Source organism: Rhyacophila brunnea, unplaced genomic scaffold (assembly GCF_057557595.1).
Source record: "Rhyacophila brunnea isolate RB1 unplaced genomic scaffold, BYU_Rbru_1.0 scaffold_17, whole genome shotgun sequence".
Lineage (NCBI taxonomy): Eukaryota > Metazoa > Arthropoda > Insecta > Trichoptera > Rhyacophilidae > Rhyacophila > Rhyacophila brunnea.
In genome coordinates, this window is record NW_028232827.1 from 31,843,819 (window position 1) to 31,857,969 (window position 14,151).

The 14,151-nt window shown below is 30.7% G+C and overlaps 1 protein-coding gene across 1 annotated transcript in view; it reads right to left on the bottom strand.

Annotated features, from left to right (window-relative positions):
* Positions 1-11,725, bottom strand: part of LOC147073957 (irregular chiasm C-roughest protein) — a 40,197-nt gene extending 28,472 nt beyond the window's left edge. The window contains exons 1-2 of the mRNA XM_085944709.1: positions 11,650-11,725; positions 2,889-2,936 (exon numbers count right to left, since the gene is read on the bottom strand). Of these exons, the coding sequence (XP_085800835.1) occupies positions 2,889-2,936; positions 11,650-11,725 (124 nt within the window). The remainder of the gene's footprint in view (positions 1-2,888; positions 2,937-11,649) is intronic.
* Positions 11,726-14,151: the final 2,426 nt, after the last annotated feature.

Genomic DNA, 14,151 nt, shown 5'->3' on the forward strand with positions numbered 1-14,151 from the left:
AATAGAAAGAATAGACAGGATCATAATATATAGCCTCTCACTTGTGATAGCTATAAGGCGAAGAAGCGACGTTGCAGCTGTCTCAGATGAGTACTTTGAATGATTCAAAAGAGTCTCAACTGCTCTACGTTTTTCTTAGCCAACTGGATTCCTGCATCCTTCTAGCTAGACCACTAAATACTATCATTTAGCTATGGGAATCAAGTCAATTATTAGTGACTCGGAGGCTTTCGTTCAATTAGAGGTAATGATCCGTTCTCATAGGTTAGTTCATTTGAGTCATTAGGTATTTGAGTCAGTTGGAAACATGAACGTATTGCATATAGCATTTTAACGCGCGTGTTTTTATATCTACATGATTCATGAAGTCTTACTAGTCTCGAAGAAACAATCATATCATCAAGTGACTGTTTCACAGGAAGCCTCTGACTCGGAAACGTAGCTTATTAGACGTCACGAGTCAGGCATGACGCGTTCGCGTAGGACGTAGATTGTAGAAGATGGTGCATTACTAATTAACGGGTAGACTCTGACTCATGTAATTTTAATCAGTTGTACAACTATTTCATTATGTCGCAAAACAGCGCTGTCGAAGGCGGCCGTGCATAATCCACGGCTGTACAGACACGGCGGGTGGAGGAGGGTGTTTTGTATTGTATCTACAATACGGGATATAGTATACATCAGGGAACTCAGAAATAATGGGAACTGACATATCTAACGGGTGAGGAGTAGCTGGTAACCAAACTCGAGTAAGGAAGAAACCGGGATAAACTTAAACACGTGTCAAGAATACGTCATACATCGAATAATGATAACTACTGCTCTCGGTTTATGCATTTACGCTCATTTAATGTTGGTGTATTACACACACTATTGCACGTGCATAATGCGTGTTTCATTTTCGTAGGAGACTCACATATTCAAAACCCTGCATCAAAATGTAGCGTATTGAATATAGCATATCGAAATTCTATTTATTGCTTGACCTAGGAAGACAGAACAAGTCAAGAACAACTAACTGTTGCTCACGGACATGGAGAAATAAGGAGTAAGTATATAGACGAGAAAGAACTTAATAGCTTGTAGAAGTATTATATGTTATATGCAGGGGTTTTTAAAAAAAAACAAAGGTGCCGGAACTCACTTCTTGCCAAACTTCTTACCTATCAAAGAAAATTATATTCAAATATCATTTAAAGCAACTATGCAAAGCAACTAAGCACGATTAGAACAAATTTGTGATGTGCGTTTATCTCACTTATCTAGTCGATCCCCCAGGCTAGAGTCCTGTCAGTCCCCCCTTTGTCGGGGCCATGGTGATTTCCAAAGTTCAGTCCAATTCTCATCTGCCAAATCGTCTCGTTCCTTTTCTTAGTGTTAGCACTGATCAACGTATTTAGAAGGAAAGTGTCAAAAGTGGTCCGACGAGTTTGATGAACAAAAGTGCCGAAAATGTTTTGGTTTTCAACGAAGCTCTTATTGTGGTAATAATTATATTCATTTGCGAAAATTCGCGTTCACATCACTTGAAGAAATGGTAATAGAATTAAATGCCTATATAAAATGCGATAATTTTTCAGGGTCTTTTCATATCATATCAGGAAAATTAACTTGTATTCTGTAAGCGCGAACATTGTTTCGTCTAATTGCTTTTGAAACAATGAAACGTGAAAAGGGTGCCGGAACGCCATTCCACCGCGTTACATGACAAAAAAGCCCTGTATATATGTGTTTATAATCACTCAAAAGGATTAGTAATAGGGGATGGAATATGCGTTTATATGACCTGTATCCGTGGCGAATCAAGTCAAGCGGAGGCCCTGAGTGGTAAAAATTTCGGGCCCCCAAATTCAAGTTAGAAAAAAAAAGTTTTATACATAGAAACTCTCATTAATTTATAAACATAAAATGTAAACAAAGGTAGTAGAAATAAAATAAAGAAAAACATATTTTTTAAATAAATTTTTGTCTTGCTTTATTACTTGCAAATTCGTCAATTATTTTGGCAGTGTCAATTCGGATAAAAATTTCTTGCTCTATATATAAAATGGCCATAGTATTTAATCTTTCTTCTCCCATAGTACGTCTCAAATATTTTTTTACACGCTTTAAAACAGAAAACGATCTTTCACCTGACGCATTAGATAAGGGGATTGTTAAAAAAAATCATTAATATTTCTACATTTGGGAATGTGCAAGACAATTCGTTGGCGGCTCGATAGATGTCTGGTGTGGTTTTCATAGTACTTTCTATTAGAAAAAGGCTAGAAAAAAAAATAGAAAAGGCTCTTTAACCATTTCATATATTTGTGTTCTTTGAGATAGTTCTGCCTTGGTCTTATCACATATTATGACATAAAATTAATTTCATTTGAAATCTTCTCTAGTTGTAAATACATGTCCGACTTCTTTGTTTTCATCAAAAAACATTTTTCTTTTTTGTTGTCTGCGAGTTTTTCCATATTCATCATTAAAGGATAATCCTGATAAATCAGTTGCCTCTTTTTCAACTTTTTCATATTCATCTCGGAAATTATTGATGAAATTTTCTAATGACTTCAGTAGGACAGATCCTTTCAATAGTTCGCATTCCACTGCTTAGTAGCGAGACCATAATAAAGTAAGGGATGAACTGCACCCAATCACAGAGATTATCAAAAAATATCAGGAATTATCAAAATCCGTTTGTAAGACAATTCTTTAAAAACATTCCAATATCTCGGGGCCCCTTGGTACCTCGGGGCCCCACGCTGCCGCTTAGTCCGCTTACCGCTAGACCCGCCCCTGCCTGTATCCAAATTTGTTTGACAAATAGACACAAAAGTATATTATACTTATTCAGCCGGGCCTACGAGTCAGATTCCCTCGATATTAAGATACTCTACGAAGATATAATATGAACATATTCAATAATAGCGAAATTACTACGTATTCTGTTGGATGAGTTTGGACTATTTTTTTTCCATGTGAGTTCTTTATCCGATAAAATAGATTTCATCATTGTTCAGTGTGCGAAAAGGGAAACGTGCGTTTAAAAATCAGTGACGTATAAAATCTCATAAAAACAAGAGATCATAATAAATAATTAATTATTAGGTGTACTCATTAGGAAAAAAAATATTTCGAAATTATAAACACAAGTGAGTTCGTTTTAGTTTATTATTTTCTTATCGATTAAAAATATTCGCTATCTCTTCTGTATGCAATCTTATTCTGTTAGTGTACATAAAGTAAGTTCTTAAATTATGGATGCCAGTATAAAATTATACAGTAACATCTATCAACATAAAATAGAACTAACGATCTCAGACGATACTTAATTACTCGTCACTCAAACTTACCATTTATTTTTATTACATTAGTCGAGATAGAACCTTTCAATCAAGCAGTTCACTAAATAATCTTCAATTGAATAATCGTTCCTCACATACTGTGTTTGTCCGAGAATGACGTAAAACTATTAAATATTAATGCTGTCAATCTAATTTGTATCCTTATAAAAACAACAACCTACAATGAGTGCGCCCTTAAATGCATAAACAACTACAAATTATTAACAAGAATTCAGATATATTTTTTTCTACACCCTCCGGAGGGGTTTTTACCTACTAATGCACATAGATACATAGTTGTTTGTGACAGGCAGACACATATCGTCGCTGTAGATTGGTTTCTCGAATAGACCAAATGTTCAGGAGACGAAAAACAATTTTCATAATCCTATATTTAAATATATGGAGATATTTAAATTGTCATTTTTACAGCATACGAATGATGTATTCATTACCATTACAAAGTAATTTAAAGAAAAGGATGGTTTTAGTCTATTTAGATACAAAAAAAACATTCTGCATTAAAAGGTCGATTTCGACAAAAACGGATATTCGACAAACCAATCCTATAGCGACGATATATAAAATATTTAGATGAACATTCAGAAAAAATCACGTAAATTATAGAAAAGATTAGACGTAATATTTCAAAGAGGAACGCCACTGGCTGCCATTAACACGTTCGAAAGAGAAAGGGAGCTACGTCTCTTCCTAAAAAGCGCAATTTTTATTTGTAATACTGTAATAGGTAAGTAGGTAATTTATTTCATTACAATTAATTACATATTCTGACTAATGCACTCTTGTGAAATAATTACAAGTATGTATTATAATAGAATTTTAAAATTATTGTTTTATTGACAAGTTGGATTTGGGATTAGGTAATATATTTTTAATTTCATTACGGAAGTATGAGGTACCTACATAATAAATGTAAGTTACTTGCAGTTAAGCCACTGTATCTGGGTCGTGGTATGATAATCATAATTAGAATTTTGCAATTTCGGACTATTTCCATAGATCGGTCACCAACCCCTGTAAACACGCAGCGAATAATAACCGCGTGATATGAAGTTACGCAATTTTGTAACGCACGATAATATTCGCTGCGTGTGAAATGGGGGTAAGTAATAAAGTTACCTGATCACACAAAACCAGGCAGTGTTACCCCGAATCCAGGGTTATTCAAACTGTTTTAGTCACGACCCAGATAAGGGTAAAATTTTGGTTAGGCGACCCAATAAAAAGAAAATACCTATTCAAAATCTCTCAAAATATTATGTCAAAATTTTTGATATTTTTTAAAATGATAAAGTCTTACTTATGTGTATATATATCGACGGCCCCAGGAAAAACCATGATAAGTCTGAAAATAGCGTTTTAAGTTTTATTAGCTTTTTATAATATCATATTTTTTGTGCATGTCCTGTAAAAATTTCAGGTCTCTAGCATAAAAATTGACAAAGTTAGGTTTTCGACAATGGTGCTCTATATCTACATATCGCATCGACCAAATTTGTGTTCACATAAATATCCGAGGAGTATAGTCATATATCAATAAAAAAAGTGTACTGCGTTTTATTTTACGAGTAAGAGGGTTGTTATACTTGCTATAACAGTCTTTAACGGAGATCCTAATATACGGCATGGTTTATATTGACGTATCACATTAGTTTCGAAAAATATATTGGTTTATCTTCGGAAAATATTGGAATTTGCAGTAGGTAAATGCAGTTTTAGTTAAAAAGCTACTCATTAGTCACTAGCACTAGTGTTTTATTATCAAAATATTATATTATTGAATATAAAACAAACAAAATAGAAAAGAATTATTTTGTACTAATATAAGTAGGTACTTATACTATACTAGGACACAGTAATAATGTTTAAATATTAATTTTGATTCATCAGCCAATTTCAATCCACCGCAAAATAAAGACCTCCACAAGCTTTCTTCGACTATTTTCGGTTAATTACTCTTCTACTTAGATACCCAAAAAACAATGTTGTAGTTTGAAATTGCTATATTATTTGATATTAAACAAATATCCAATAGAAAACGATATGGATATATCATTATAATAATTCACTGTTTCAATTATTTAGATGAGTAAAAAAAGTATGTACCTAATTATAAATAAACTTAATTTAAATAAATACTTAGCAGAAAACGACATATTTTAATTAAATATTATTACCTATCACTAGAAAACAAATTGTTTTCCAAATAAAAATGTACCCACCTAAAATATCCGATCATGTCCGATCCTAATGAGGCCCCCCACAGATTGGAGAACAGGTTTTGTTTTTACGAGAAATGGATGTCAGCCACTTGCTCAACCTATTAGGACTCCGAGCACAAATTGAAAAACAATTTGTATCTATTTTTCAGATCCATGATTCGAACTCGGAACCCACGATGTTATAGGCGGATGCTTATATCTATAATATTATGTTTTAACTTCAAAAAATTATTTTATTTTCGGTACAGTATGACACATTTTGATTAAATTAGTCTTGTACATCGATAATAACAACTAGGCAGTATTTTCATGTTTAAATTACAAAATATTTTATTATTTAAAAGGAAGGACTTACCTAGCTAGCAAATACAAGAGAGTTTATTTTATTATTCTTTTAGCTAAATTCTTACTAATTACGGAATAATATTTATGACTTAAGAAAGTGAAAAAAATCATTTTTATTACCTACACTTTGAAATGGTGAGAATTTCCGAAAGGCTTACTAGTTGATTGGGACCGACTTAAGCTCATTGTAATAATAATATTATGAGTTCGGCTAAAAATAAAAAAAATACGTCCTACGTGTTAATAGTATTTTTGCAATAATATAAAAGGGTATATATTATTATTACTTTGTACATTGAATATTTTTCGAAAACGAGCTCTGTGGATTATAAATTATTATTGCATCGGTCACCTAAAAGGGAGATTAGCCGGGTTTTTTGAAAACTTATTTTATCTATTATTTTCAATAGAATTTTACCAAAAACCGTGTATGAAAATAGTCAGTTTATGAAGCATTTATTGTTGTCTAGAATCTAGGTAAGTAATGTATATAAGATGAGATTAAAATTTGGTATCTGGTAGGTACCTATACTATTGAACAAAATATCAATTGGTTTTAAATCTAGTAAATTATTTAGTAATTTATTGAATATGATTGTTTTAAAATATGAAAACTAGCAAAAATAGTAATTAATATTTTATCTAAGTTAAATCGGTCGGAGTTATACAATTTTTAGATCGATCAAAATAAGTTAAATAAAGTGATATGAATGACAACGGATATTAAACGATGTTTTGTTGATAAATAAAAAAACTCTACGTAATCGATTGGATTAGATAACATAATGTATCATTTAAAGAAAATACTACTTGAAAGCCAACCGTTTAGAAAAATGCAGATTCGTAGCACGATTATTTAAATTTTAAACTAAATATTACAATGTTGCGGAGGTACATACTTATTTTAACTTTCCAATTATATTAATGCAATCATGACACCTCGTATTATTTACATAACTGAGTTCAGTTAAGACGTACTTATACTGATGTTTCATGATTTATGTTGACAATTAAATATAATCCATCTATGTTTACTAATCGGTAATTAAACTCATATCAACAATAAACATTAGAAAAACACAACGATAGTTATTATGATCACTGGATCAGTATTTATAAGCTTATAATTACAATTTTACAAGATCAATTACCTACAGAAAGATAATATCTTAATGATATTATCATGTTGCAAAAATTGAATTGAAAAAAGAGAATATAAGGTAGGTACTGAAAAGGTTATCACTCTTGTTACATAAGAACTACATAATGTTGTATCAATGTTATTTTAGATAGGTAATTACCTAATCGTGATTATAGAATGTGTATGTTATACAAGCCTAGTATAAATTTTATATGAATTTAACTTCTGCTGATGAACATTTTAATAATGCTATCTCATTTGATAACGAAAGTGAATTCAGCTGTCTTTAAATAATAATTATTAGGTTATAAATAACACTTTCCTTAGGTTTATTAGTATTAAAATTTTTGAAACTAATAAACCTACTTAAATATATTTTTTCCAACATTTCGATGCTTTGGTAGGTACATTTGTGCCAAATTGTTATGTAAGTATAATATTATATTCCACTAGTTATTTAATATTTTTGTATTTTTATATTGAACAATCATAATTATGCGTGTTCTAAAGTGATAATTACTAATTTAATTCACTCAGTATATCCTTTATGTAAACTATTAACGAACTTACAATGATTTATTTAATGAAATATATTATCTCTCTGGTTTCGATAATTGTACTGAATATTAATTAAATTAAAATTGTTCTACTGATATACATGACCATTAACATTATATTGTTTTTTTTCTATCTATTCTATATTTTTAATGAACAATTTGTAACAAGGTAGGTATAAAAAATAAATATTTTATTGATGGTGTAGTAAGTAGTGTTATGTACTAATTTCCTCATAACTTCTTTATTATTCCATTATAAACATTTTTCCTGAATGTTTATTATTTAGTAATGTACATATTCTGATTATTTATAAAAATATCAATAATAATTTGCAAAAAAACATAAAAAGTCATACTTAAATACATTTAAATTATAAAAACTCCGTATAAAAATATATATATATCAATATGTCCCTATATCCCTTGTTAAGATTTTATAGACACGCTGTACTATTTCGAGTTAAATATTGCGCAATGTCAATTTTTCCGTAAAAGAGCGTTATAACTATAGTTGTAATTCATAAAATCGTATAGAGTAAGAAAAATGCGAAGTAAAATAAGGTTTCTATCTCAGAATATGAATTTGTTATGCGGAGTCAGTAATCTATTTCGTCCGCGCAAAAGCATGTTGAATCGAGTCGAAATATAAAGTGCGTAATATTATTCCAAATAAAAACGATTTTTGGACATTATCTCAGCTGTTAATTAATTAATCACCATTAAATTTTGATAGGAATATAGACCATAAAATGGTCTATCTGATTTACTTAAATAAGATAAGAAAAAACTTACTCATTTTATATGATGAATTTAATAGCGTAAATATTTTAGTTTTTTCGCTCTCCTGAACATTTATGATTTTAGACTTATCATGGTTTTTCCTGGGGCCGTCGATATATAAATTAGGTGGACGTACAAAGCAAAATAAGCAATTCAAATACAATGTAAAATGAGCTATTTCTCTGTCAACGTCAGCTAGATCTGCCTACAATGCGATTGCCATCATATTGTGTTGAATGTATCATACTGAATAATATCGTTTTTATTAGGGAATCCAATCCCGAGATCCCGGGACTGGTCCCGGGATTGTCATTTTTATCCATAGTTAATATAAAATTTTTATATTTACAAACAACATTGATAAAATCGGTCAAAAATAAATCTAGTATAATTTATACTATTTAAGACATTTATTGTCAATATTGTATACGTTCAATCTTGGAAATACATAAGTTTAATGGAGTAAATGATATTATAATATAAATAATAATGTGAATTTAATATGCGATTGCTGTTTCTGATAGTAAAGACATAATGAATGGGTTAGCAAGATTTAAAATAGTAAAGCAAATCATGGTGTATGGCCTTTCCGCTTCATAAATCGAATTAGTCAGCCAAATATGAAACTGCCGTAATACGTATGAGATCATGGTGGAATTACTTTGTTAAAAGTGCGAAGCATTGTTTTTCCAATCTTTCTCATTTTTATTAATTTATGTGAAAAAAGTAAATGAATCGGCAACTTACACATGGGTATAAATCAAACTTCATTCAAACTCAGTTTATTTCCAATTTAGTTATTTGTTATTAAAAGTATTTTTCTGTTACATTTTCGTTTTTATTTTATTTTCCATAAAAATTGATAAAAAAATCAATCCCGAAAGCTTCGGGATTATGTTTACCAATCCCGGGATTCATATGTATCGAAAATAGCTCGGGATCCCTAGTTTTTATGGAGTGATGTAGTATTTTCGGTTTTATGAGATTTCGTCGATTATAAGTATCTACAATATAAGGTTAAGTATATAATATAAGTACATATAATATGCCTTATATAAAATTTTTGATTTATTCAAAATACTGTGTTTTTTTAACAGAGCACTTTTATTTGTAGTTCAATTATTTACGAACTTAACTACATTCCATAATACTATGAATATTGACCATTTCCGGTTCAGCAGAATTTACCCCTTACTGTTTCCTAATTTGAATTTTCAAAATTGTACTCTGGGAATTTAAATTGCGCATAATTATTTTTAAAGTAGGTAGTTACTATATAATGGTCAGTTATTGTGTCCCACGTTAGAATAACAATATTATTATTATGGTAATAGCATATTGAATACAAATACATATTAGGTACATATGTCACGCTTCTACATTTTTACTGTCATAAAAAAGTATTTATATTTGAAAACAAAAGCATTTTAATTCCAGAGAAAAACCGTTAAAAGTATCTTAAGTTATCTTAGTTACAAAGCAAATTTTACTGTCGGAAAAATAAGGAGATTAGTTCAATACATCGAGAAAAGTGGAGGTTTTTTTCAGTTACTAAAGACAATGCAAACGGCTTTCTAGTGGTGCAAGAATTTTCCCATCAACATCGCCTTAGGGCAGGTCAACCACTTGTCTTCAGTGATCGGATTGGCCAATTAACACATTACTCTGGTGTGATTTTTAATCAGAAAGTTTCATTCAATTATTAGTTTTTATATACTTCGTATAATTATTAAGATATGTATTCATCATTATATCGTATGGTGCCAGGGTGTCGGCAACGGTATAGAGATATACATTAACAAAATTATATCCACATTAACTCAAACACATTCTTAACTGACATACAGGGTAAAATCTCAACAATATACTCAGCGGCTTGAATTTCTTCGTACTTACATAAAGAAGAGAGATTTAAACCTCACTTATGCATGCTATAAGCACTTCGTCAGTGTAAAGTATGTATTAAACATATTACATACATATTATATAAATTATTCATTGAAAAAAATAGTTTTTTTTAATTATTAGAAGGGCAAGTTTATAATAATAATAAAAAAATTGCAGTGATCTTAACACCGGTTAGTAATTAAGGTAGTTTAATACCATAATAATATTTAGATAAGATACCTATAGCATAGTGGACAGTGCACATGGGCGCGATTCTGGAGGGCCGCAGGGTCGAGTCCTGCCGGGTGTCGTATTTTTTTCAAAAAGATTTTTTTATATGTAGTGGTTATATATTTCTCGGTACCTACCTACCTAGCGTTTTCAAATTATGTATAACTTTAAAAAATCTAAGGAGCAGTTTATTAATATTATATATTGATTTATATTATAATGCAGTATTATGGGATTAAAGCTATTGGCCAATGAGCCATAATGCACAATAAAATATAATACAAACATGTAAACAGTATGAACTAAATTAAAAAAAAAGACTTAATTACTAATAACAACCAATATAAAACAATAAAGAAGAAGAGAAAATAAGTTCTTATGTAAACATTAAAATGAAATTATAAGTTTAACCTATTAACACATCCAAAGACAATAATTATGTAAGTGTATACAGTTTGAGGCGAAACAGCCTTTTATCCTCGTCATATTTAGGACTTACAAAATATGTAATACAGTCGAACTTGGTTATTACGAGGAAGATGGGACCGACTGAATTTGCTCGTTATAAACATTAGGTAGGTACCTACTCGTCATATCGTTATATAACATTTTTCAAGCCACGTTCTATTTAAGCATAGAACATAAAACATCTGAAAACCATCGTAAAAATCATAAACTACAAAAGAAGTTGTTTATTATAATGAAGTGCTGAGCCGCCGACGCTGGTAGGTACCGACTGACTTCACAAAGCTCACATGCAATTTCAACCATACGCGTGGATACTTTTTCAATGTTGTCGGCGAAAACACCAATCAGGTAATTAGACACTTAACTAGTGTCATAAACGTAATCCGATCCCGGCGACGTCGGTATAGTTAACTTCCCGGTCGGATTGTATTGCTTAGGGTCGAAAATGATGTTTTTTAAACGATCGACACACGAAAAGTTTTGCTCGGTATACCCGAGAATTAGATTGTTATAAAAGTGAAGAATAAATGTATGGAGAAAATCATAAACTAAAATGTCAACGAACGTTATAATGTGATCGTATCTTTTGATGAACAGTTCATGGTCCTTGGGCAAGAGTCTAGAAATTTGAGAATTGGTATGTAATATTGGTATATACTTACTTGCTAACGTTAGAAGTGTTGCGAAAGTCCATAGGAATAGGGTGGTGCTGAAGAGCGACTTCTGTAGTATCAACATCGTCGCAATATATTTGGAGTTTTCTTCTCATATCCGACACAATAAAGTTGACTATTAAAACACTAGACTTTTTATTAAACTCACTGTAGTTCTCAGTTATTGAATATCTCCCAATATTAATGGTATTGTTTTTTTATTGTTCATCAGTAGGCACTTTTAATATAATTTTAAGTACGTACATAGTAAATAAAGGATTTCAATTATTATAGACACTAAATTTAGTTGATTAAATATGTATATCTATAATTTTTCACACTTGAAATGTAGGTACAAACATTAACAATGATATTTTGTACATTTAAGTCGATTGATCTCGGATCATTTGTAGACTGTCTGTTCATGCAATTTTCTCAATAATTTTTGTTTCATTCATAGCAATGATCTCTGGCTTAGGCAAATGGTTCCAACCTGTAGTTGGCTATATCAGACTGAGGCGAAGGGTGGAGGTAGGCTCTTAAGATCCGACATAAATAGTGTATACTAAGCTTTGTCAATCAAACGTAATTGTTTTAATTGAATGAAGACTACAAATTGCAGATAGTGCTGGTTAGTTTTTAAAAATCAGGTAGGTATACCGAGTCATAACAGATAATAGTCAAAAAATACTCACCCATTTATAAAATATCTAAAAGTATGTCATTAAATCATACATAATTTTAGATATTTTATAGATAGAAGAATATTTTTATCTAGAGTTAAAGAGGCTATGGTCAAAGGTCCCCAAATTTGGTAAGGGATGCGTTACCCCAACTATAAATTAATCAAATAGTTTAGTAGTTTGTAAATAATTTTACGAGCTAATTCTACGTGGAACAGTCAACAATTGTGCAAATGTGTGATCTTTAATAATATGATACTAAATAATATGATACCAAATCTATGAGTTAGTACGTATCTGTTTTACGAAACGTTTGAATCGCTTTGAGAATTCTTCTCTCTATTATATCTTCAATGGATTTATTATTAATTGTCAAGGAGAAATGTCGTTTATTTAAGTATGCAATACCATTGGCCACCATAGATTAAATTAACTTGCTCCAATGACGTCTGAAATGATTTTCTGGATAAGAAATAAAAGATATGATTAAAAAAATACATTTAATCATTGGGGCCCTGAATCTATTAGCCCAAGGTCCTTTGAAGTGTAAAACAGACCCCAGAGGTTAGAGTCTGTCTTCTATAAGCTGGCGTGCGGTTCCCCCCCCCCCCGCTTCAGCATTCAGTACTGCATTCCCTCTAAAACTTGCAGCAGTCGAACGCGATGGCACAATGCTTTCCGTCCGCAAACGGTGTGACGTGAACGCTAGCTTATAGAATACAGACTCTCGTAACTTAACTATAAACAATAAGAAAGATGAAGTAAAAGTTATCATATTATACTCAAAAATATTTTACAAAGTGAAATCTATCGAAACAAACTTTTCAAAGGGTATTTAACTCCCACTCATGGTTTATCAGCATTTGTTTTATCAATATTAATATATTTACAACAATATTGATGTGATTTCACTGTTGATGTTGAGTTTTTCAGATTCTAAAGATAACTATTATAAGAAACAATAGCTTTAACTCATTGTATTTATTGTAACGTAACGTATTTTGTAGTAGTAATAATAATTATAGTAGACAATCCCGTTTCTAGGCACTGGGAAATCATTTTAACTGTTATCAAAGTTAATTAAACAACAAAACTGTTATTTATACTTCAATACGACGACGTGTGAAATTATTGCATACTATTTTTATCCATTTTTATATCAGACGTATTGTCTGCGATTATTTGTATTGTTAGAGTACGTGAAAAAAATAACCAAGGTTATGGGTCAAATTATTACTACTAAAAAAAGTATTAGTTAATTGTGCATCGTTTGACCTCAATGCATACAAAATATTTAGATTTTTAATGATAATTAATATTGTTTTACTTTTAATTAATATCACCACCGTAGAGTTTTGGCGGGGCGCTTGTCTCTGAAACTGTTGATGCGGGTTTGAATTCCGCGTCTGGCGAAAATTACATAAAATACTGTTTTTTTTCGATGGACGATTGATGTAGGGCACGGACTTAAGTAAGTTGGGTGAATTGTTACAACCGTTCGTGGTAAAAAATGGTTAATATAACCGATTGATATATTTAACTCGCCCGAAAAGTGAAAGACCTGAGTTCGAATCTAACTCAGTTCAACGTTTTTTCCATGTTTTTAAGGGTATTTTTCTGACGTTTTTTTAATTATACAAAATCTAACATTCATAAAATTGTAGATATGTTCAGTATTGATTTAAAAATATAACAAGTTGAAAACAAAACCTTCAAGATTATGAGTAAGAATGCATTTAGCTATAGAATACAAAGCATGCAATATAATACGTAGTTTTAGTGATTATTAAAATATTTGGCATCTAAAAACAAAAAAAATTAAAAATAA